General features: G+C 40.1%; 1 protein-coding gene and 1 non-coding gene across 4 annotated transcripts in view; both read right to left on the bottom strand.

Annotated features, from left to right (window-relative positions):
* Positions 1 to 26,858, bottom strand: part of APH1B (aph-1 homolog B, gamma-secretase subunit) — a 53,999-nt gene that overhangs the window by 12,997 nt on the left and 14,144 nt on the right. For all 3 annotated transcript variants that reach the window (XM_061157319.1, XM_061157321.1, XM_061157320.1), the window contains 3 exons: positions 21,460 to 21,530; positions 20,496 to 20,618; positions 4,603 to 4,730 (listed from right to left, as the gene is read on the bottom strand). In XM_061157319.1, coding sequence (XP_061013302.1) covers positions 4,603 to 4,730; positions 20,496 to 20,618; positions 21,460 to 21,530 — 322 coding nt within the window. The remainder of the gene's footprint in view (positions 1 to 4,602; positions 4,731 to 20,495; positions 20,619 to 21,459; positions 21,531 to 26,858) is intronic.
* On the bottom strand, positions 2,695 to 2,767 carry TRNAG-CCC (transfer RNA glycine (anticodon CCC)). Its single transcript has one exon. It is a non-coding gene; the product is annotated as a tRNA-Gly (tRNA).

Genomic DNA, 26,858 nt, shown 5'->3' with positions numbered 1-26,858 from the left:
CCTGGCAGGCTACAGTCCATGGGGTCACGAAGAGCTGGACACAACTGAAGTGACTAGGCAGGCATGTCTAATAAAAGCCTCTTTTAGAGAATACCAAAAAAGAACCTAAAAAAAAAAAAAAAAAGACAGATGACCCAGTAGAATGATGGATAAAAGATGTGAACAGGCACATCACAAGAGAATTATCCAAATGGCTGATAAACATAGGAAGACACACTCAACTTCATTCACCATCAGGAAAATGAAAATGAAAACCAAAATGTGATACCACTACACAACCAGTGCTAGATAAGGGTGTAACAATAAAGAGAATGCAATACTAAGTGTTGGTGAAGAGGTGGAGAAAATACAACTCATAAATTAATGGTGGGAGTATAAGTTGATACAACCTCTCTGAAAAAGTGAGTGTTAGGAACAATTGACATATGTATACCCCATGACAAGGAATTCTACCCCAGGTATATATCCAAAAGAAATGTGCAAACATTTTTACCAAGAGACATACGCTAGAATGTTCAAAGCAGTACTGTTTACAATGGTTAAAACCTGGAGATAGCATAAATGCCTCTCTGTTGTGGAATGGATAAATTATGGTAGAGTTATACCATAGAACACTATTCTGCAAAGAAAAAGCAGTCAATAGCCATAAACAAATAAATTTCCCAAACAAAGATTGAGTGAAAGTAGTCAGACACAAGAGCAAACACTGTACTGTTCTGTTTAAATAAATACCACAAGGCAGGGCAAGCTATCGAGTCAGAAGTCAGGACCGTGGTTATCCCTGGAGGGGTCAGGGGGGAGGCAGTGAAGTAGCACCAGGAAGCTCATGGGAGCAGATGTTTTAGCTTTCATTTGGGTTCAAGTGACATTGGTGTGTTCACACTGGGAAAATTCATCAAGATGTACACACTGGACCTTGGCGGTCTAGTGGTTAAGACTGTGCTTCCAATGCAGGGGGTGTGGGTTTGATTCGTGGTTGGGGAAATAAGATCCCACATGCTGCTCAGTGAAGCCAAAAGATTAGGGAAAAAAAAGATGTACGCTTCTGATTTATATACTTTACTGTACATGTGCTATATTCATAAAACTTAAAACATTATCTGAAATCTGTCATTCAGAGACAACTATTGTTAACATTTTGGTATGTAATCTTTCAAATTTCCTGGGTTCTTTTCAATCATTAAAGAGAATAATATAAACTCTTCAGTATTCAACAATAGTTACTGGCCATCTCCTATGTGCCAGGGTTTCAGGATACAAAGATTGACAAGATAAGATCCCATCCTTGATGATCAAACCCTAATTGGAGAAGTACAGGTAAAGCTGTATCAAATAAAATAATGCTGGCCAGGGGGAAGGGTTATAACACAGCTATAAAAAAAGGGCTAGGATAGTGCTTTCAGAAATGTGCACCTTTTCCAGGAAGGCCTCACACGAAATGAACAGTTTTCCAAACTGACCTAGGTTAGGGGCAAGACCCATCACTGCAGATATACCAGCATGAACAACCTGAGAGCCACACTGAGTCAATTTAGATAGAGGGCATGATATGAACCATGGAGAGCAGCAAGAGGTAAGTTTAGCACCAGTAAGATTCAGTAAGAGGCTTATGTCAAACAAAGAAGTCTGGGTTTTATCCTACTGGCCTCTGCTACAACTCATCACTCTCCCGTCCTTAATCCACTTAGCTGTAGGACACCTGACTCCTGGCTCTCTTCCTACGTCACCAAGTTGCTCCTTCCCAGTCTCCATGGCTTGCTTCTGCTCTTGCCCCAACCTCAAGGTTGGAATGCCCCAGGGCTGAGTCCTCTGGCCTCTTCTCTTGTCTGCTTAGATTCACTCCCTGTAGTGACCTTTTTAAGCTTGGCTGTCTCTCCCAAACTCCACACTTTTTCATCCAAATACCCAACTGACCTCTCCACTTGGATATCCAACAGGCATCTCCACGGTACCAGGCCCAAAGAGGACTCCTGCTCTCCCTCACAAGCTTCTCCATCCCAGCTGATGGCAACTCCATCCTTTGAGTTGCCCAGGCTCAAAATTTTGAAGATGTCCTTGGCTCCTCTTTCTCTCCCTTGCCTTATCCAGTCTGTCAGGAAACAGCTGTTAGCTCTACTACCAGAAACATGTCCTGAATCTGAACATTTCTCACCGTCTCCACTGCTGTCTCACCCAAGTTGTCCCCATCCTTCTCTTAATTTCTTCCCCTGTTATAGTCTACTGTGAAAACAGCAGTCAAAGTGAGCCTTTTAAAATGTGATTCAAATCAAGTCTCTGTATTCAACACCCTACAATGAATCCATTTCACTAAGGGTAAAAGCCCAAGCCTTGCATTATCTAGATATGGTTCCCATTTCCAACCTATACTTCCATTCCCAATTTCAAATCTGTGACAGTATCTCCTACTAACTTCCCCCGGCTCATGGTTCTGGCCACTCTTGCTTCCACAAACATGCCAAGCATGTTCTTTAGTCTTAGGACTTTGCCACTAGCTGTTCAGTCTGTCGTGTTCCTTCTCCAGACAGCCACATCACCAACTTCACTTCTTTGCTTAAATGTACCTTCAAAATGAAGCCTACTTTTAACTACCTAGTTCGAAAATTCAACATCCCCAGCCCCTACAATCTAGAATCTTTTTTTTTAAATTATTTATTTTGGCTGTACTGGGTCTTAGTTGTATAATGTGAGATCTAGTTCCCTGACCAGGAATCGAACCCAGGTCCCCTACATTGGGAGCATAGAGTCTTCCCCACTGGACCACCAGGGAAGTCCCTTGAACCCTTTGAACCCACTCTACTTTCCCTTTTTTCCCAAAGCACCAACCAATCTCTAACATATTTCATTTTATTATGTCTATTGCTTATTGTCCCTCTCTCTCCACTAGATGGTAAAGGCAGAGTCTTGGTTTTTTTTCTGTAAATCGTTTTGCTCACCTAGAACAGTGCCTGGAACACAGAAGGCACTCACTATTTGTCAAATGAATGAATGGTGGACTGGATCCGTAAGAAGGACATTGGCTTTTTCTTGCAATTTCCTTTCTTAAAGTATACACACAGTAGAAACTTTGGAACGTGCTGAAAACCATAAAGAATAAAAGAACCCCCCAAGAGAAAAAAAAAAAGAATAAAAGAACCCATCCAGAGATGAAAACTGTTAATACTTTAATGTATTCTCTCTTCAATTATTTTTCCATGAAGATTTGACTTTACATAGCTGCCATCATCGGAGAAGGAAATGGCAACCCACTCCAGTATTCTTGCCTGGAGAATCCCAGGGATGGAGGGGCCTGGTGGGCTGCCGTCCGTGGTGTCGCACAGAGTCGGACATGACTGAAGTGACTATTAAGGGTAACTTTAGTATCATATTAAGGGTAACTTTAGTATCATATTAAGGGTAACTTTAGCATGACGGAAACGTTTTAGGTAGGGAAGGCAAGAAGATTGTTCTTTAGATGGGTGAGAGAGCAGAGTCCAGTATAAGAAAACTTGATATGAACTCTAAACGGATGGAGAGGAGAGAAACATGAAGCAGGACACCATCAGAAGGAACTTTTCAATACTTTAGGTGAGAAATGATGAAGGTCTAGATGAGGCAATGGCTGGGATCATTCTGATATAAGTATATGACAAGTTATGATTAAAGTCAGGCCAAAGCATTAAATAGTGCTTTAAAAATACACCTATCCTTCTCAACTTTCTTTGGAAAACTGGCATTTTATTTTATTTTTTTTTTTAAATTTTTTTATTAGTTGGAGGCTAATTACTTCACAACATTTCAGTGGGTTTTGTCATACATTGATATGATGAAAACTGGCATTTTAATACCAGTGAGAAGGGAGTAAGATGGGTACTCTTTGGGAGGGGGTTTCACATTTTTTTTTGGCCATGTGGCATGTGGGTAAGATCTTAGTTCCCTAACCAGGGATCAAACCTGAGCCCCCTGCATTGGAAACTTGGAGTCTTAACCACTGGACAGCCAGGGAAGTCCCAGGCACTCTTTATATTAATCAGAATGAGTAACAATAGTACAGCCCTTTTGGAGAGAATTTTAGCAATTTGCATCAAGGGTTTTAATATCTTAAAATATTTAAAAATATTCCACTTGACTTCATAGCTCCATTCCTTAGAATCTGAACAATGTATTGAAAAAGTTTCATATACAATGATGTTCAAAACAGCTTTCTAATAACCAAAAGTAGAAAAACAAATGATCAATTAGTTAAGCAAACTATAATTTTATGTAAAGATATAAAAAGCTATTAAAATGTAAATATTAAAAGGATCCATAATAATGTAGAAATTGCTTAAAATGTGTTCCATAACATAAGCATAATGCAAGACTATTTCAGGTTTGACCAACTTAATTAAAAGAAAGACACCTGACAAAAAGAAATAGTTTATGAGATCAACCAACAAATTAATAGTTATCTTTCTATAGTAAGACTTGGATGATTTATCTATCATTCATTCATTCTTTGAAATGACTTTTTCTGAATTTCCTCATTATCCCAAGAGAGTGTATTTCACTTAGAGTAGAATCTATCACTTCAGATGTGTGGACTTAAGCTCCAAAACCCAGTTTGAGCAGGGTAGCAATACTCACCAGGGCTGACACCAGCAGATGGGAGAGAACAACTACAAGAAGGGTGTACCACTTCTTCTTCGCACAGCCATCAAAAAACACGATGCCCCAGAACACGTGCAGCAGTGTGATCACCAGCGTCATGAAAGCTGGAAGACAGCCAACCATTAGTGCCCAGTCGCGAGTCAGCAGACCCCAAAGTCCACTGAACACGTCCTTGGAGGCAGGCTCTTGGGGTGCACTGCACCACTGTGAGGGTTCACCCACAACTGACAGAGGACCCTGACACAACATTTGCTTGAACAGCAATTCTGAAAGCAACATTTCTGAACTAGGGGCCAGCTCTGCAGCAGCTTCTCACCTAGACTGTGAACCAGTGAAACAAAAAGTCAACCTGGATCTGGCTTTCAAGGAGTTTCTCTCAGGAACAAAATAAAATTACTCTGACATATAATCAGTTTGTCCAAGCTGGCCTTCTGCACTAATCAAGAAACTTTTTTTTTGGCCACACAGCAAGGTATGTAGGATCTTAGTTCCCTGACCAGGGATTGAATCCACGCCCCTGCACTGGAAGCTCAGAGGGAGTCTTTACAATGGACAGCCAGTGAGGTCCCCAAGAAGCTTCTCTAAACTAAAACGAGTGTCTTTGATTTAAACAAGTCCTCTCATTAAAGTGGAATTTCTCCTTGGATCTTTTTTTAAGGCCAGTGGGAGAATAAAAATATTAGAAATTGCAATAATTATCTAAGATTCTTCTTAAGCAATGGAAACTGAATCCAATCAGTACACACAGGTTTTTCTACGGAACACCGTGTGTGCATGCATGCATGTGTGTGTCCTGCATCCTGGACATTTTTTACTTAAAATGAGCAAGTTTCAGAGCTCCTTGGCCATCTAGTGGTTAGGACTCTGTGCTCTCACTGCCAAGGAATGGGGTTCGATCCCTGGTTGGAGAACTAAACTTCCACAAGCCACAAGGCATGGCCAAAAAAAAAAAAGAGAGAGAGAAAGCAAGTTCCACATATGCTAAAAGCTTCAACATGGGGAGGGGGAAGGCACACAGATTTCTCATTTCCACCATTAACACCCATTATTCTGGCAAAAAGTCAAGTCTGACCATTCTCCTTCACACTGCTGGTAATTCTCCCTTGGCATCCATGGAGGATAGGGTCCAGGAACCCCTACAGATACCAAGCTCTGCAGATGCTCAAGTCCCTTATATAAAATGGCATAATAACTGCATATAACCTATGCACCAGCTTCCCTGGTGGCACAGATGGTAAAAAATCAGCCTGTAATGCAAGAGACCCAGGCTCAATCTGTGGGTCAAGAAGATCCCCTGGAGAAGGACATGGCAACCCACTCCAGTATTCTTGCCTGGAGAATCCCATGGACAGAGGAGCCTGGTGGAACACAACCATAATGTCACAATGAATTGGACGCGACTCAGTGACTAACGCACACGGCACACCCTCCACCTCCACTGTTTACCTTAAATTATCTCTAGATTACCTACAATACCTAATATAATGCAAATGCTGTGAAAACAGTCGTAAACATAGTGTAAATTCTATGTAAATAGTTACCAAGTCAGGCAAATACAAGCTTTGCTTTGGGGAATTTTATGGAATTTCCCTTTCCTGAACATTTTTGATCTGTTTTTGGTTAAATCTGAATGCAAAACCCAAAGATATGGAGGGCTGACTCTGAAGCAATATTCTGAAACAATTAGTCAGGTGTTTTTCTTTTTTTAATTTAATTTAACTTACTTATTTGGCTGCAATGAGTCTTAGTGTGGCATGCAGGATCTAGTTCCCTGACCAGGAATAGAACCAGGGCCCCCTGCATTGGGAGCGGTGATTCTTAGCCACTGGACCACCAGGGAAGTCCCAGCAGTTAGTATTTGAATCAACAGACCACTAGCCTTTGAGCATTTGTAATAACAAAATATGTCCATCATTACCAGAATGAATAAACTGTGGTGTATTTACACAATGGAATATTTACATGTTCTATAATATAAATGGTCTCTAGAAAATAATGTTGAGTGGGGGAAAAGCATATTGTGAGAAAATGCCCATATTTCAGTTATACAAAGGCAAAAAGCAAATTATTACAGAGACATAACTGTTGAGGTTGGAGGAAAGCAATTTGTTACATCTAGTGACAGTGTTTCAGCAAATAATGATAAATACTTTATAGGAGAAGGGGGATTAAAAAAAAAAAAACTTTGGAACAATAGCAGACTAAACGAAAATGATTTATTTTAATCCCACTGATGATCCTTGAAAGGGCAGTTTCCCTGAAGATAGATGCCTAGTTGTGTGACAGTGTATAGAGTTCAGACAACTGAAAACACCCAGTAGTCCATGTTATGTCAGAAAAGACCAGAGTAGAAACTGTGATTCACAGACACAGATGTTCACACTCTAAGGCTTTTCTAAAGCCTACATGTCAATCAAGTGTCAAGAGAAAGCAATTACACCACTAATGTGTCATCTGTTCATCAGCTATGTGAAAGAAAGATCAAAATGGAGTCAGTATTGTTAATAGAACTCTCTAAATAGAGCCGGGAGGCCATTAAGGAAGTGTGACCTAGGAATAGCTTAGCTGAGATGGAATCTGATATTTTTACCTGATGAAGTCATAAACCTGCCAGAAACTCAAGACACTTCTTAAACCCTTACCCTAAAATAACTCATGAGAGTCTACCCACTTAATGGACCATTACCCTAAAACAACATGTGATTCCTTAAGGACAAATATTTTCTGACTTATGTCGATCACAATTCTTACCAGGCAACTTTTAACAACCTCATAGCCTTTTGTCTTTATAAGGCCCTGACTCTATCTCTTCCGTGGAACTTTCTTTCAAGACTACCCATTCTTGTAAGACTACAAATCTGGGTCTTCCAACTTGCAGTTCTTAAGACTCCAAAACATTCTTCTTATTTGCAGCCTCCTGCATTACCTTTTGTTCGACAGCTCTATTTGCCCTTTCCTCTATGCATTACCATGAATATTGAAACCAGCCAATCATCCTCCTACGGTCAAGTCTTAGAGTTCAGATACTTGGAAAATGCTCTTACTTACGGACTTTTTAGTTCATTCTCATCTAAAAGAGCATTACTCTGTTTCAGACAATCATTCTCAGGGGAAATCACTAGCCTTGAACTTTCTTCTAAATTCTAGGTGGGTATTTCTGTATGCAAGGCTCTTTCCTGATAAAAATTCTCTCTGATGGACTGACTCTGTCTCTAAAGTAAAGTCCAAGCATCTTAGGTTAGCATCCAAGGCCCTCTGCAACCTAGACCCAAACTACTATCCTCTACTCATTGTTAAAGACATCCTACTTGGTAGGAAACCAGAACTCCTACTTATACTCTGTCTATGCGTCTCTGTTTTCATTTTTTTAATTGACTGTCCCTTTTGCCTGAATCCTCTACTCCTTACCACCACCCCGCCCTTTTCACCCCATCCAAATCTTACTTTTATTTAACACCTAGCTCAATGCCATCCCCTTAATGAATTCATCCTGATATCTACTCGTTTTTTTTACACTCCACACACATTTACTGAGCACCTAAAGAGTCTGACATGAGATGATGCCTATGGGCTCTAGAGTCACACAGTCCTCAGCTGGAATCCTGGTTCCACAGTGTGCCTTCAGGCATGCTATCTAACTCCTCTGAGCTTGTTTCCTTTATTTCTAAATTGCAAATAACGCCCTTGGTTGTCGTGTAGAGAAGATCAGTACTTTGCAAACTGCAGTTTTTCAATAAATGACAACTACTATGTGCTATGGTGTCTAGATTCAAAGATGAATTTAAGCCAGGACCTTCAATTTAGTGAGTTGCACTAACAGGTTGGAAAGTGAAGCAAAGCAACAAGCAATTATCACACGTATCCAAGCTTCCTGGGTACCTGACTATGTTTTAAAATGTATTCTCAGACTGTCTCGGTGGTCCAGTGGTAAAGAACCTGCCTGCCAATGCAGGGGACATGTGTTTGATCCCTGGTCCAGGAAGATTCCACATGCCGTGGAGCAACTAAGTTGATGCGTGGCAGCTACTGAAGTCTGTGCACTCTAAAGCCCGCACTCTGAAACAAGAGTGGCCACCACGAGAAGCCTGAGCGCCCAGGAAGAGCAGCGCCCAGTCACCCCCGTTCGCTGCAACTAGAGAAAGCCCAAACACAGCAACAGACCCAGCACAGCCAAAAATAAATAAATAAAACATTTCAAATATTCACTCGTTCACTCCTGTAGATTTCTTCTTCATCTGACACTAGATTATTACTCTTACATTTACTTTCTTTCCTCCTCTTTTATTAATCCATACAAAGACTTATTATCACCCACTATGGGCCAGGCTTCCCTGGTGACTCAAATGGTAAAGAATCTGCTTGCAATGCAGGAGACCTAGGTTCGATCCCTGGGCTGGGAAGACCCCCCTGGAGGAAGGAATGGCAACCACTCCAGTATTCTTGCCTGGAGAATCCCATGGACAGAGGAGCCTGGAGGGCTACAGTCCACAGGGTCACAGAGCCAGACATGACTGAGCGACTAAGCATATGGCCAGGCAATAGGGCTATCCCAGAGAACAAAACACAGTCCCAAGGAACCTCCTTTTCAGAAAAGAAGCCCACCTTTTCAGTTTACTATGTTTTAACACAATACCTAAACAGGATCTCTCAGACATTTAGTAAAACACTGTGTATTCCTATTTGACTGCTTATTTATTTAGCTAGCACTAGTTTCAAATCGGGAAAGGAGTACATCAAGGCTGTATACTGTCATCCTGCTTATTTAACTTATATGCAGGATACCTCATTAGAAATGCTGGACTGGATGAAGCGCAAGCTGGAATCAAGATTGCCAGGAGAAATATCAGTAACCTCAGATACGCAGATGACATCACCCTTAGGGCAGAAAACGAAGAAGAACTAAAGAGCCTCTTGATCAAAGTGAAAGAGGAGAGTGAAAAAGTTGGCTTAAAGCTCAACATTCAGAAAACTAAGATTCAGAAAACCAAGAGTCCCTTGGACTGCAAGGAGATCCAACCAGTCCATCCCAAAAGAGATCAGTCCTGGGTGTTCATTGGAAGGACTGATGTTGAAGCTGAAACTCTAATACTTTGCCCACCTGATGTGAAGAGCTGACTCATTTGAAAAGACCCTGATGCTGGGGAAGATTGAGGGGAAGATAAGGGGATGACAGAGGATGAGATGGTTGGATGGCATCATCAACTTGATGGACATGAGTTTGGATGGATTCTGGGAGTTGGTGATGGACAGGGAGGCCTGGCGTGCTGTGGTTCATGGGGTCGCAAAGAGTCGGACACGACTAAGCGACTGAACTGAACTGAAATGAATGGACTTCTTCTTCTAGTAATCTTTTACACATTCTCTTGGTAGAGAATGATTCAATCCAACCTATTTCTAAAGAAAAGGTTTCAGTGTTATCTCTAAGAGGCTACATTTACTGTTTGGTTCATCAATCCTTGCTGAGCACATCCCAAGCGTTTCAGCACACAAACTCATAACTATCTTCATTTTCACGCTTGTCCCTCCCTCCCTCATTCCCAGTATCTACTTTTCTGTCCTTACAGACAATGGCCTAATATAGCTACTGATTCTGAGTCCAGCCAGCATGGAAACCGCTGCCCGGCTTCCCCTGCCAACTTCAGAGAATGTCTATAACCAGGCTAGAGAGTGCCACGGGCTGCTGCTGCTGGGTGGTGGCAACAACAGGCAGAGGAGGGCTTCCCAAAGCCAAGGCTCAAACTCAGCTGCCCAGAGCCAGGATGCGATTACCAAACGGCTCCTGATTTTGCTTTCCCAGGAAGAGAAGGGTCTGGGGCATCAAGGTCCTGCAAAGTGACAGCCTCTCCTCTTTCCCTCCTGGTTGCAGAAACTTGCAAGATCCTAGAGAGTTATCCAGTGACCTAGCCCAAGTCAGGCCCCAGAATGCAACTAGTGCTTTTGAAAATGCTTTTCCTGTAATAAGGATTTAACTTTACATTTTTGCTTTAAAAACTGTAACAGAATTCTGTCATCTAGTTTATTGTAATATAGACATACATTTATTACTAACCAGGTAACATTCTCCCAGATTAAAATAAGACATTTTGAACGCCATCTCATATAGCCATAAGAAAGACATAGCACTAACCCTTAATACCAACCAGATCAAAAAGAAACTGTCCTGAAAGCAATCTGAATATAAACAAATATAACACTAAGAAATATCATTTCAGATTTATGAAAATGCTCCTGAAGGACATTCATGAGCTGAACAGACTGCCAAGGAAACGATGTTATGCTGACGAGCCCCAGAGCAGATGGTGACAAAAGATGAAATTCTCTTCTCCAATCAGTGTGGAGAGTCAGTGCTGGGAAGCCCCTTAGATGCTGCCTGATTCAGTCCCCTGTGCAATGAAAAAGCAGATCCCACACAGGGTCCACTTCCAATTACTCCCAGTTTAGGAGCTTATTTCATCACAGCAGTCACTGTGGGAAAGTCCCTTCTCAAACCGAACCCAAATCTGGCCTTTTAATTTGGTGAGGCTCAAGTGGGGTGATCTTGCTCCCAGAGGTCACCTGTCCATGTCTGTAGACATTTTTGGTTACCACACTGCGGGTGGGGTACTTCTGGCTTCTAGTAAATAGAAGCCAGGGATGCTGTTGAACATCCTACAATACACAAGACAGCCCCCCCGCCCCTCCCCCCAACAAGGAACTCCAAAGGCCAAGAGTAACAAGGTTGAGAAACCTTTTACCAGCTCTTGCTTATTAAGACTAGGAAGGCTCTTTGAAGAACCAAAAGTCAACTCTTTTTTTTCCATATGTGGCACATTAAAAATACTTGAAATTCCCTGTTATAGCTCAACTATTGTCACAAAAATGCTGCATAAGAAACTACGCCAAACTCACTGGCCAGAGCTGCCACTGGGCACGCAGGGTGTATGGTAGTGCTCACAGGAACCTTGGGTAAAGTTCCTAATTCAGTGTGTGTGGGCTCTCAGGGTTCTCTTATTAATACTTTACATGTTGTAAACCAATTATCCTTCGATTAAAAATAAATTTAAAAAATGCTTTGTATGACTGCTTCACTGACTTTATGAAATTAACCAGGACCTTCCCACGTCTGATACTGTCCTGGAATGGTTGCAGGTTTACCTTACCCATCAGGTTTATCTTTTCTTAAAATGTTTGCTCCAAACCAGCTCTCAAACTTCCACTTCTAAAGCCATATCTAAAGCAAAACCACGCCCATAAGAACCTGGATGGAGATTTAAATGGCAGCTAGAGGTAACACTTGCAGTTGGGATTAGATGTGACTTAACGAAAAAAACAGGAGAATCAGGATTACTCCAAGCTCTTGGGCCTGAGCAACAGGAAGGATAGAAGTGCTTCAGCTGAGATGAGGGAAACCATAGAGGTACCCCACCCTAAAGATGCTGTCCCTCTGTCTTCTGCGCTCCAGAAATGCTGGTAGGTCCGGGGTATTGTAAATCATCGTTTCAGTGAATGTAAGGAGAAAGTCCCCTGAGAAATGGAAAAACAGCCTACCATTTGAAACAAGGCACTTCAATCTCAAGATAGAAACCTTCAAGAAGATCTTTGTAAATGAAAATATTCAAGTAAATGTTTGGCCAAGAACTTGAGAATGAAAAAGATGGTAAAATCTGATAGCTCCATCCCTTAAAATAAACCTCAAGCTTGATTAATCCCTTAAAAGAACCATGAAGATTTCCAAACATCTATGCATGTAAGAAAAGTGGTTTGGGCAAACTGTTCCAGGAATAGTATTGGAAAACCTCAGATAACACCAATGAGATGTGCTGCAATGTGAATGATACCCTCAGAAACTGAGCCATGCACCAACCCTGAGGGGAACACGGTGATTCTCTCTAGCAGGGCAGAGGGGAGGGAGAAGAGTGAACTGGTAACAAGCAGTTTCACTGGTGATGAGCATCCTTGGTGAGATGTGAGCACAGAGCAGGTCAGTAAATGCCAGGGGCCCAGCCATGGAGCTGCAGAGGATCAGTTGAGGTTGCTGAGGAAAGCCAGGCTCATCAATAAAGCTGAAGACAGGATTTTTGTTTTCTCCTCGCAAATTATTAATATGGGATGTCACGGGTAAATTAATATTCCTATAGGACTAAATGAAGGAAGATACTATGCTGAATGATATTAAAAAATACTAATTTTTCCCAATGTATATCATCTTTATAGGGTAGCATCCTGCTCATCATGGCTATGAAAAACAACTCTGTAAGATTCACTAAAGAAAAAGACAGTAAACACACACACACAAAAAAAAACCCACCACCAAATGTTAAAGGCAGTACTAGATAAAAAAAATAAGGACCAAGGATGACACAGGCCTCAGACTTCTCTGGTGGCCCAGTGGCTAAGATTCCCAATGCGATGGGCCAAGGTTCGATCCCTGGTCAGGGAACTAGATCCCACATGCTGCCCACTATAAAGATCCTGGCATGCTGCAATGAAGACTGAAGATCCCACCTGCCACAACTCAGACCAGACACAGCCAAATAAATAAATAAAAGATGACAGGAGGCCTGGAGAGAGAGAAGCACAAGGCCTCAGGCTGCCTGAGCTGCAAAGGGGTCAGCAGGGGCTCTTCACCCAGCCACGGGAGTAAGGAAACGTTAGTGTCTCAGAAGGCCACCTGGAACACACGTGTGAGAGCCCCAGCCTGTAGCATTCTTTCAGCCACTCTCTGACACAATTCACTGAACTGCCTGTCTGCGCTCTGCCTAAAGATGGCCACCTGGGCTCCGCATACTTGATAATGTATCACAGGCTACTAGAGCCTATAACAGGCCAAGGTTCGGGGAGAGGAAATTTACAAAGTATAACCTTAACATTTTCAGTTATTTGAGCAACTTGAAGGAAAGACTATTACACTACTGATGTAAAGAAAGCATAGAATGAAAATACATCTTTGGTGACAAAGCCAATGACAGTATATGAAGTATCCTTGCGTCACAAGCAGAGATGGTTGGGATCATTTATTATAAGAAATTAAGACTAACAAATTCAGAAAAGAAAAAGAATTGCAGACTAAGCTTTATAGTCGCTTATTTTCTCTGTATTGTTAATAATGTAATAGTTCCTCTACCACTTTGGAATTGGTAGTTATTAGAGAGAGTTTTGCACACAAAGTGCTTTCACTTAAAAGTCTAAACATTTAACAAACTGCCACGTTATAGAGATTATACTTAAAATACTGTGGGGGAAAAAAGTGAAATGAATAAAAAAAAACTCACTGGGTTTTAACAACAAAGATTTATTCTCATGCTCACTGGTCTAGAGGATGACTGCTTTGGCTGATCAAGTGAGCCTGGACTCAGCTGGACAGCTCTGCTGCTGGTACAGCTGGGTTTGGCTTGTCACTGCAGGCTGGGCCCAGGTCTGCTCAAACATGCTCATTCTGTGGTCCAGGCTAAGGGGGCATTAACTACGGGGCATGTTCTCTGGTCCATGATCAGATCCGAAGAGGGCAGAACCAACCACGCAAATGCTTTTTAAGTCACTGACTTATATCCAGTTAGTGACTCACATTCACCATTTGGCCAATTCGTGTCACAGGACTGAGGTCAAAGTCAGGGGCAGGCAAGTATATTCCAGTCATCATAAGGCAGTGGAAGGCTGTGGATGTATAATTCTACTACAACAGAATGACAAATTTGGACAAAAATGGAATCTCCCACATTCCCCTTACTTTCATTTTTCTTTAAGCTCAATATTCCTCTGCCCTTCAATCGTATAGCTTCTAGATTTTTCACCATACGAATGATGTTCTTCTATACCAACTTTAGTGTTTAAGGATTCCTGTTAAATCACAATGCTCAGAACTGAACACAAGGACTTCCCTGGTGGTCCAGTGGTTGAGCATCTGCCGCCAATGTAGGACACACAGGTTCAATCCCTGGTCCGGAAATATGACACACGCTGAGTGGGGCAACTAAGCCCATGTGCCACAACTACTGAGCCCTAACCACTGAAGCTGGTGCTCTGCAACCAGAGAAGTCACTGCATGAGAAGCTCACACACCACAATTAGAGTAGCCTCCACTCGCCACTACTAGAGAAAGCCCATGTTCAGGAACGATGACCCAGCACAACCAAAAATAAGCAAATATAATTACTCTAAAGAAATTAAAAAGAACTGAACGTGATACTTCACATGCGATCTGACCCGTATTGACTTCTCCAAATAAAAGGTTTAGTGGCTAAAAAGTTGAAAACATTACCTAGACAAAAGCACTGCCAAGAAAATATAACGTAAATGAAATGGCTTAGGGAAGTTTTAAAAATAAAACATCAGATATTCTTACTGAGTAATAAATAGATTTTTCTTCTAAATCATAAGGGAGGCGATTCAGAGTGATGAACCCAGATACCACAAAAATCAGAGAAATTATCCTTTATCTAAATGCTATGCTTCATTTCAAGAACCAAATTCTCTACCCTTAGGCCATTTTACAGTTTATAAAGCACTTAAATATATACTCTCTAATTTCATTTAATTCTTTACAACCCAGAGCTAGGTATTATTTTTGCCCCTGATGAAAGATGAGGAAATTGAGGGTTGGACAGAAGTCTAGTACTTCTGTCCCCGTGAACAATGTCTTTCTTACCTCCAGGACTACTAGGAAGCCTGCTTCCCTCTACCTGGAACGTTCTTTCCTGACAACCACCTTGCTCTTCCAGCCTACCTACTATTCATCTTTTAACTTTCTACTCGGATAGCACTTCCTCCATAAGCAATGCCTACCTTTCCTTTTTTTTTAAAAAAAATATTTATGAGTTCATCTAGAAACAAAGAACTCCACAAAATGCTGGGGATACTGCAGGAAACAAGACAGAAAGTCTTTGCCCTTTTATGGCTGAGCATCCAGTTGCGGAGAAAGAAACAACTACCCAGTTGACCAGCTAATTACAAATATGCTAAGTATTACAAAGGAGAAGTAGTGATACAATGAGTGGGTGAGAGCTTTTCTATGCATTCATGACTCTTCCTCATCACAGTATTTATCATACTTTGTTATAACCAGTTGTTCCCCACTCATGTGGGAAAATATATATTTCATGAATGGAAAGTATAGACACTGACTGGGCTGTTGAATAAAAATACTTAATTATTTATGGAATGAGAGATTAAATGATCAAATGAACTTGCCTAAAATACTAAACAAATGAGCCAGGATATGACTTGAACTTAAGACTCAATTCCCATACCTTGCCTCTATACAGAATTTCAAAGAAATGGTAATGATTCTAATAAAAGTTAATGTTAGCCTGCTACACAACTACAAACAAAAAGAATTAATGTATAATACATTTAATTTATAAACTATGCTTACTTGCTACATGAAAACCTATGTACATACAGATATCATATAGTGTATAACTTGTGCTAACAGATATACTAATTAGATCTCATATTCCTTTTTATTCTGGTTATTAATTAGCCATTTGTAATGGAGTATGATAAAGAGCCTCTTGATGAAAGTGAAAGAGGAGAGTGAAAAGTTGGCCTAAAGCTCAACATTCAGAAAACTAAGATCATGGCATCTGGTCCCATCACTTCATGGCAAATAGATGGGGAAACAGTGGAAACAGTGACAGACTTTATTTTTGGGGGCTCCAAAATCACTGCAGATGGTGACTGCAGCCATGAAATTAAAAGATGCTTACTCCTTGGAAGAAAAGTTATGACCAACCTAGACAGCATATTAAAAAGCAGAAACATTACTTTGCCAATGAAGGTATGTCTAGACAAGGCTATGGTTTTTCCAGTAGTCATGTATGAATGTGAGAGTTGGACCACAAAGAAAGTTGAGCTCCGAAGAATTGATGCTTTTGAACTGTGGTGTTGTAGAAGACTCTTGAGAGTCCCGTGGACTGCAAGGAGATCCAACCAATCCATCCTAAAGGAAATCGGTCCTGAATAATCATTGGAAGGACTGATGCTGAAGCTGAAACTCCAATATTTTGGCCACCTGATGCAAAGAACTGACTCAGTGGAGAAGACCCTGATGCTGGGAAAGACTGAAGGCAAGAGGAGAAGGGGACAACAGAGGATGAAATGGTTAGAAGGCATCACCGACTCAATGGATATGAGTTTGAGTAAACTCCGGGAGTTGGTGATGGACTGGGAGGCCTGGTGTGCTGCAGTCTATGGGGTTGCAAAGAGTTGGACATGACTGAGCAACTGAACTGAAACTACATGAAAGATTTTAAATGATCTCATGCTTAAATACATGGTAACAGCAGTAAATAATATACACAATAAATACAAATAAATGCAAATTTGAGATTATATTTTTAAAAATGCATGAGTATATATGCACTTAAACATATAAGTAATTTCTTAAATGCATAATTCAAAGTTTATGCTCCAAAGAATGATGTTATAACAAATAAACTCTAGCACATGATAAAGTAACAGGTATTCCTGACTCTATAGGTACACATCCATAGCATGGTCAGCCTGCCATCCTTAGCTAAAGATATTAGAACACTTTTTTCCTTGAATTTACAGAAGTCACAAATACTATCACCAAATTGCTAGCACATTTTTTACTTTCTTTTAAAACAATCATTTTAAGTCAATCTTAATGAAAATAGCCTAGCTCTCTAAAGGGAATTAGCGCCATCTAGTGACAGAAGCTGGTAGAAAAATAAATTTCATTAGGACACTGCTACTCGAGAAGCAAAAAAGAAAACTGCTTATGTAGCAGTAAAATACACTGATTTAGGAAAATACAGAAAACTGTAGCACCCCCTCTTGGCTATGTTTTATTAATTTATATTGGATGCTAACAGATTTTAGCTGTCTATATTATAGTTGTTCTAAAAAAATACTAAGACTGCTTATTATGATCATTTTTTAAAATTGTCAGAAATATTCTAGTTATGGGATGTTTAAAAGGAAGATAATTTGCTCTGCTGGAGGCACGACTATATCAGTATGACCCAATCCGCTAACATCCTTTCCCTTCCTCTAACTCGCAGCCAGATGTGAAGGGCCTTGACTTTATCCTGTAGGCCTTGAAAAGCCCTTACCTAGTTTTACACAGGGAGTATTTCTTTGGGGACAGTATGAAGGATGGATACCCATAGAAAGTGTATTGAGGAAAGACTAACCAGCTGGGGGTTAATGGTAGTAATCTAGACAGGAGATAACAAGGGCTGAACCAAAATGATAAACAAGAGTCCACTGGGTTAGAGGATCACTATTACATGCAGGATATCTCTCACATTTATATTGCAGAAATTTTTTTAAATTCAGTTATACCTCATCTTATCCTGGAGAAGGAAATGGCAACCCACTCCAGTATTCTTGCCTGGGAGATTCTGTGGACAAAGGAGCCTGCCGGGCTACAGTCCATGCGGTTGCAAAGAGTCCAGCGCCACTGAGCAACTAAGACTTTCATCTTATATCTTTACTGTTATTACTTCAAACTGCCTTGACAAGATTATTCACTTTGCTGGGGGGGGGGGGGGGGGGAGGGTCTTATTTCCCCTACAAAATGATAAGCTCCTTGAAGACAAATTACTTTTGTAAAGATGTTAAATTAAAGATGATTTAATTAAAAGAATCTGTGCATGGGGTCCCTTATTTCAATGGTATAGCTTTATGAAGACAAAAAAAATACAGTGGCATTTTAGAAAACTATTTTTTGAAAGATTCTTGTGTAATTCAGGAGAGACACTATACTAATGATGTATGCTACCAACTATCAAACATGTGATCATTGTATCACAGGGACAATATTCATCTGGTGGATGAAAAAGCAGTTCGAAATACGTTGGCTTTTTTACAGGCATTTTGGATAAAGGTGAACTCATCTTTTTTTTTTTTTTTAATACACTACAGTTTATTTTTAAATGTTCAAAAGCAAGAAAACTAAATATATTTTTTCAGATACACACAAGAAGGTAAAACTTCCAGGTTTTAGCCTCAAAGTAAAACATCTACACATGTTAAAAACCTAACTTTCAGACCTGGCTAACCCAGGGACTGAACACCACAAAATCAGGACAATGGTTTCCTGTGGGGGGGGAGTGGGGAGGAGCAAGGGACTCTAAGTTCCTGCTGATGTCCCCGTTCTTAAGGAACAAGGAAGATGGGTTGTTATAGTTACAATTTTAAATATGTTACACACATTTTTTAGATGTGACATTACCTCATATTAAATAAGAACTGTTTTCCTTCCTCTCAATTTCAAGATTAAATTATACTCTCCATCCCCAAAAGCGGCCAAGATGACAGACTAAAGATTAGTCCTTACACTGACAATAAATAAAAACTAATAATAACAAAAAACATAGGCAGAACACTTTGACCTAAATCACAGCAAGATCCTCTATGACTGATCTCCTAAAGTAATGGAAATAAAAGCAAAAATAAACAAATGGGACCTAATTAAGTTTTTGAACAATGAAGGAAACAAGCAAGGTGAAAAGAAAACTCTCAGAATAGGAGCAAATAATAGCAAATGAAACAACTGACAAAAGATTAATCTTCCAAATATACAAGCAGCTCGTGCAACTCATACCCAAATGAGTTCCCAAATGAGAAGAACAACCCAATCAAAAAGTTGGGCAGAGACCTAAACAAACATTTCTCCAAAGAAGACAAAGAGATGGCTAATAAACACGTGAAAAGATGCTCAACATCACTCGTTATTAGAGAAATGCAAATCAAAACTACAATAAGGTATCATCTCACACCGGTCAGAACAGTCATCATCAAAATGTCTACAAACAATTAATGCTGGAGAGGGTGCGGAGAAAAGGGAAGCTTCTTGCACTGTTGGTGGGAATGCAAATTGATAGGGCCACTATGGAGAACAATATGGAGATTCCTTAGAAAACTAGGAATAAAACTACCATACCGACCCAGAAATCCCACTACTGGGAAATCATAATTAAAAAAGACACATGTACCCCAATGTTCACTGCAGCACTACTTACAATAGCTAGAACATGGACGCAATCTAGATGTCCATCAACAGGTGAAAGGATAAAGAGGTTGTGGTACATATACACAATGGAATATTACTCAGCTATAAAAAGGAACACATTTGAGTCAGTTCTAATAAGGTTGACGAACCTAGAGCCTCTTAAATAGAGTGAAGTAAGTCAGAAAGATAAATAAATAATAAATAATAATAATAAATGTTGTATATTAACACATATATGTGGAATCTAGAAAGATGGTACTGATGATTCTATTTGCAGGACAGCAAAAGAGGTGCAGACATAAAGGGGAGACTTTGGGTCACAGTCAGGGAGGGAGCGGGTGGGAGGACCTGAGACAGTAGCACTGAAACATACATACTATCATATGTAAAACAGATAGCCAGTGGGGACATGCTATATGATGCAGGGGACCCACTCTGGAACAACACAGCAGGGTGGGATGGGGAGGGAGGTGGGAGAGAGGTTTAAGAAGGAGGGGACACATGTATGCCTGTGGCAGTTTCATGTTGAAGTATGGCAGAAACCATCACAATATTGTAAAGTAAGTATCCTCCAATTAAAAATAAAATTTAAAAAATAATAAAAATAATGCTGTTAGAAAAAAAAACAAAAAAGCATGTAGCCTATAAAAATTCACTTACAATATATCAACCATACAGCAAAATTGTCTGTATAGTAACAGAAAAATGAATTTCATACAAGCTAAATCCACTCTAAAATTCGATAATAGCCTAACTGTAATTCTTACTTTCCTAGGTCTCTTTCATCACAGTGTCTAACAGTACCTTGCCTTTAGAAGGTACAACATAAATTTCCATTCACTGGAATTCCTAAGCCAGGGAATTCCATTAATGATGATCATAGACCTGAACATTCAAACCAGACACATACCTGAATTTAGGAAAAACTGGGGAGGGTCTCCATGAATGCCCACGGTGCCTGGTCCCAAGGAGTCAGACAGGGTATTTACAAAGGAAAATATGCCACTCATGATTCCAAAGCCCAGGCCAGAAACTAAAGAGGAAAAAAAACACTGTTAAACCTTATTCACACTACGATTTCTCTTCAAATCAAATCCCCAAGGACTAGGGAACACTATTTTGCTGAAGGAAAAAGGGTGCACAGGCTGTTGGAGAAGCAGTGGAAAGTTGGCTCAAAAAAGGCAAGTGCTTGGCAGAATGATAAACCGGGGTCGGGGTGGGGTAGGAGGGGGAATGGACAGTGAAATGTAGTAGAGAAATGAAAAAGGATAGAAAGAGATCCAGGAAGGCTCTGAAGTGATAGGTGAGACAGAAGGATATGATATTAAAGCTCTGACTTTAATTCATGATAACAGAGTCTACAGAATTAATTTTGATGGAACTGAGCTTGAGGGGTGATTGCATTGTAAAGATGGATCCCGCGGTCAAGCTGGGTGACTCAATTTAGGAACCTAGATCCAACCTTTAAACCATAATTCTGAAAGAAAAATATGAAAAGGTATTAACTCTATTAATATGAAGAGTCTTCCCAGTACAAATTCATGGAATCAACCCAGAGAGGGTAACAGTAACATCACTTGGAAATTGTTAACTGGAGAGTGTACATGTTAAAAAAACCTAACTGTCAAATATGGTTAATATTTAATGGACACACAGTTAAGGGTCATCTGCAATCACTTTCCTTTATAAAAGGGCTCTAGAAAGCTATAAAAATTTAAAAATATACACCAATAGGCCAATGCAGTAGTAAAATACTACTAGAAACCCAAAAAGCTATAAAAGATAAAAATGGAAAAAAAAAAAAAAGATAAAAATGGCTTTTAGGTCAAGTTTGATTTTTTTTATCTTCACAACACTAGGCAGCTCTAACTTACCATAAGCCAACAATCTCATAGAGGGTGCTTCCTCATATGGGTTTATAGTCTTCAAACCCTCACTGGCTTTCCTAAAATAAACACACATATATAATTTTTTCAAAGTAGTATATCAGAAAAACACATAAGGTATCTTAAAATTTAGATACTTAACGAGGTTTTCGATCAGATTATACTCTAAATCTAAAATCCATTTAAATGAACACAACAAAGCTTCAATTAACTAAAATCAACCAAAATTTCCAACCAACTTTTGCCTTTCATCTGACATCCACAAAGAATAGGAAAAATAATATAAGTAAACAAGCCATTAGGATTAGGTTTAATAAGGGGGGAAAAAGCAATATTTATGACTAATCTTATGTGTTAAGTGACTTCAGTCATATCTGACTCTGTGCGACCCTATGTACTGTAGCCTGCCAGGCTCCTCTGTCCAGGATTCTCCAGGCAAGAATACTGGAGTGGGTTGCCCTACTCAAAGACTGAACTCTCATCTCTTCTTCTCCTGTACTGGCAGGTGATTCTTTACCACTAGCACCACCATGACTAAGCTTCAGTATCAGTTCAGTCATGTCCGACTCTTTATAACCCCATGGACTGAAGCACACCAGGCCTTCCTGAACATCACCAACTCAAGGAGTTTACTCAAACTCATGTCCATTGAGTCGGTGATGCCATCCAACCATCTCATCCTCTGTCGTCCCCTTCTCTTCCTGCCTTCAATCTTTCCCAGCAGCAGGCTCTTTTCAAATGAGTCAGTTCTTTGCATCAGCTGGCCAAAATATTGGAGTTTCAGCTTCAACATCAATTCTTCCTAAGAACATCAGGACTGATTTCCTTTCGGATGGACTGGTTGGATCTCCTTGCAGTCCAAGGGACTCTCAAGAGTCTTCTCCAACACCACAGTTCAAAAGCATCAATTCTTCAGCACTCAGCTTTCTTTACAGTCCAACTCTCACAGCCCTACATGACTACTGGAAAAACCACAGCTTTGACTAGATGGAGCTTTGTGGACAAAGTAACGTCTCTGCTTTTTAATATGCTGTCTAGGTTGGTCATAACTTCTCTTCCAAGGAACAAGCGTCTTTTAATTTCATGGCGGCAATCACCATCTGCAGTGATTTTGGAGCCCAGAAAAACAAAGTCAGCCACTGTTTCCCCATCTATTTGCCATGAAGTGATGGGACCGGATGCCATGATCTTAGTTTTCTGAATGTTGAGCTTTAAGCCAACTTTTTCACTCTCTTCTTTCTCTTTCATCAAGAGGCTCTTTAGTTCTTCTTCACTTTCTGCCATAAGGGTGGTGTTATCTGCATATCTGAGGTTATTGATATTTCTCCCGGCAATCTTGATTCCAGCTTGTGCTTCATCCAGCCCAGTGTTTCTCATGATGTATTCTGCATATAAAGTTAAATAAGCAGGGTAGACAGTACACTGCCTTGACGTACTCCTTTTCCTATTTGAAATCAGTCTGTCTTAGGAAGTATTTAATTCAATATGCTATGGCATCTACCACTCTGAATTGTTCCTCTTCCCAAAGTATTGTATCTTTAATTCTACCTTCTTAGTACTTTGCTGTATTTCTGCCTGGGTTAGACTTATTGTGCCACCCTCCCTTCTACCTTTCACTCTGTAGAACCTAAATGGTATTCACTCCTCAAAGTCTAGTTAGGCAACAATTGCTCAAAAACACCATCTTTACCAATGACTGATAGTCATTCATCCCACCTCTTTCTACTTTTAGGTTTGCTTGTTGTTGTTGTTATGAGGCTCTTTCATGTGGGATCTTAAATCCCTGCCCAGGGATCGAACCTGCACACCCACACTAGAAGCCAGGTCTTTTTTTTTTTTTTTCAATTATTTTTATTAGTTGGAGGCTAATTACTTCTAGAAGCCAGGTCTTAACCACTAGACCACCAGGGAAGTCCTTCTCCTTACTTCTAAGCCCTATTCACACTGATGGTCTGAACTCTCACACGGATACCTAATCACATGGTCTTCTGATTCTAAAAGATTTCTTTCATATCCCCAATCAGGCTTCAGGGGAGAATAAAATGCTACCTTCAGAAAAGAAGATAAATGAATACCTGAAAGAACCACTGCTCAGTAAGAAATTATCTTCAGAGTGATGGTATCCGGGCTTCTGTTGTGGGCAACCTGCAAACTTACCATGAGCCCTGCCCACCCCCCCCCCCCCCCCAAAATGTGTCAGGACTGTGGCCAGGTCAGTTCCACTCTCGTCACTATTACTATCCCTTGTTGGTTAGAAAGTCTGCAACAATGTTCCTGACTCAAAGGATATTTAAATTATATTTACCATAAAATATATTTTTTAAAGCAACTAAGGAACCAAACATTTTAGAATGATTTTTCAACAAGTGCCGAAACAAAAATGAGTGAAGTTAACTTTAAGAGTAGAAAATTAGCCAAAACACAGAACTTATATTCTGGGTTATTGTGTTAATTAAATTTCAAGGTATGCATATTCACTGCAGTAAGCCTATCTCATCACATACATATAAATATATATTTATATATATTTGCCTTATACATATATTATTTAGTGTATTAAATAAGGCAACACAGAATTCAATCAAAATAGTAATAAGCATAAAGAAAAAGATCTTTGGAATTTCCCTGGTGATCCAGTGGTTAAGTAAGACCCCACACTTCTATTACAGGGGGCACGGGTTTGATCTCTGGTCAGGGAACCAAGATCCCACATGCCATACAACAAGACCAAAAAAAAAAAACAAGGAAAAGAAACAATTTGCCATTTCAGTGCTCTCCATTTGGAAGCATCATTTGGTAGCAGGGATATGAGCCAGAATTTATGTGACTGTGATCTTCTTTCTCTGGAACAGTAACCACCTGAAATGCCCAAGTAGCCAACATAAACTCACCTATCACAGGGGTGTTTTGAAAGGCTAACGAATGCTTACAGACCTACATAAGAGCAATAATCTCCATCAACAAACAGATATAACGGTATAATAGAATCAGTAAATTTTGGAGGATTTCTGTTTTATATAAATTGCTCAGTAATGAATAAAAGATTTTTGATATTTAGTATAACAAAGTGCTGCTATCACAAATATATTAAAGCTATAAAGTTAAAAGTTTTGTAAACGTCCTCCTTCTATGCGGAAGGAAAGGTCTAAGGCACCAACAGTTCTCAGAGCCAATATCAGGAAGTGAAAAAGTAAAAGGCACCATCATCAGCTTCCGAGTTCCTAATGGACACAGCACACAACTGATGACATGAGGGACGGTGATTTTAATTTGACCATTTTACTGAAATGGAAAATTCTTTGTTTGCATTTATTATTGTTTCTAAGAACAAAAAAGAAAAAGCTCAATTTTTTTAAATATAAACTTTGAAAAATATATGATAAATCATACCAGCTTTCTTATTTGCTCTGATTCACCCTACATGTGTGTGTTAAGAGAGGGAAAGTACCACAGAATATGCATGTAAATACACTATTTTAGAAATTTTTAAAAACAGACTTAGGCCATTTAAAAAGTTGTAGCAATGATTATCTTACTACTTCTTCTATAAATGATTTTTTAAATTACCAAATCTTTATGGTATCAGCATTATCAGACAACTTAACTACAAAAGCTTCACTCCAAGCCAAAAAAATTCTAGTGTATATTTTAGGCAATATGTAGGACCATAACTTGGATTTTTTTTTTCTTCTAATTAAAGTAGAAAAAACTATCATTTGTGGCCACATGTCAATTTCTCACAGTGCAATGCTCTGCTAGGCTGCAAGTTACAATTCATTCATTCAAAGTGAAGTACTGTTCCTAAGGCCTGAGTCATGAAATAAATTCATATTAAACTACAATAAGTCGGCTTCCCTGGTGGCTCTCGGTGGTGAAGAGTCTGCCTGTCAATGCAGGAGACGCAAGTTTGATTCCTGGGTTGGGAAGATACCCTGGAGAACGAAATGGCAACACACTCCAGTATTCTTGCCTTGAGAATTCCATGGAGAGAGAAGCCTTGAAGGCTACAGTCCATGGGGCTACAAAAGAGCTGGACACTACTGAAGTGACTAAACAACAACAAACAATAATAAATACTTTGATTCAATTCCAAATTAACTGGTGCAAGCTCTCCACATTTTAATCTTGGCACCAAATTCAGTTAGCAAAAATTTTATTGAGGCAGTACTTTAAACTTAAAAGTTCAAAATCTACCTTGGCAGTGGAGATAGTTAAAATATTGATTAAACTGAAGTTCCTATATTTAATTTAGTGAAGCCTATATATACTTAAATGTATCTATATAAATGTTAGTCATGAGTAAAGTACATAATTCTCAAACTTGTTTTAACATGTAACTATATAACATCCAACATTTTTAAAATGTGCTAGGAAAATATTTTATCATATTCCAAAGGTTTGTTGCAGATGCATTTTGTAAAGGCAAACAAAGGCACCCGTTAATACATATTTGTCCTATTAATTATCTGCAAATCTCCAAAGGTCCTTTTGGAGGACCAAATACGGTTTCCCCAGAAGGCCAAGGAGGCTTCTCTGAATTTCCTGGCCTGAGAGCCTGCAGACTGGCAGCAATACTTCCTTCCACATGTGGTCCTATGTCCTCACTGCCCTCATTAAAAAGGGCAACCTGGGGGGAATTCCCTGGCAGTCCAGTGGTTAGGACGCCGCACTTTCATTGCCAGGGTGCAGGTTCAATCCTTGGTCAGGGAACTAAGATCCCACAAGCAGCACAGCAATAGCTGCCCCCCTTCCCCCTCCCCCCGCCCCCGCCCCCAGAAAAAGGCAACTCATGTTGGGCTTGTCTTTTGGAACCTTGGGTTAGAGCCAATAAACTTTGCTTTCCAGGTGGAAATCGTGAAGAAACACAACAGTAAAGAAGAGCAGATACTCAGTTAGCCAATTCAGGTAACTGAGGTTGTAGAATCTCAGGTCCTAAAGGGTTATTACCAAAGCCAGGACCTGATCTGTGAAAATCCACTGAAATTAGAAAACGCAAAAACAACGTGAGCCAAGGATGGTGACGTTGGAGTAAGAAAGTCCAGTGCAATCGGAAGCTGAGTTAAGAGAGCAGCGCCCTGTCAACGGTGGGAAGGACCCTGCTTTCTGAACCACTCTGACCACAGCGGAGCACTGTGCTGGGTCCTGGGCACAGGTAAACCCCAGGCACTGCCAGAAAGGGGTGTGTCCACTGACATAAAAGAACAGTGACAGGAAAAGATTTGGAAGCCACATCCGTGTCTTCTGAGGGCCAGGTGAGAAAATGAGGAACGCACAGTCTTGAAAGAGATAAGATGACAACCATGGGACAGAGACTGCTTTTGCCTGAGCATGGCAGAGGTGAGAAAGAGGGCCAATCTTTATTACCTTAATATATTCTACAGGAAAAG

This window comes from Dama dama, chromosome 12 (assembly GCF_033118175.1).
Source record: "Dama dama isolate Ldn47 chromosome 12, ASM3311817v1, whole genome shotgun sequence".
Classification (NCBI taxonomy): Eukaryota; Metazoa; Chordata; class Mammalia; order Artiodactyla; family Cervidae; genus Dama; species Dama dama.
Note: the sequence above shows the minus strand (reverse complement) of the source record. Positions and strands in the feature narration are given on the sequence as shown.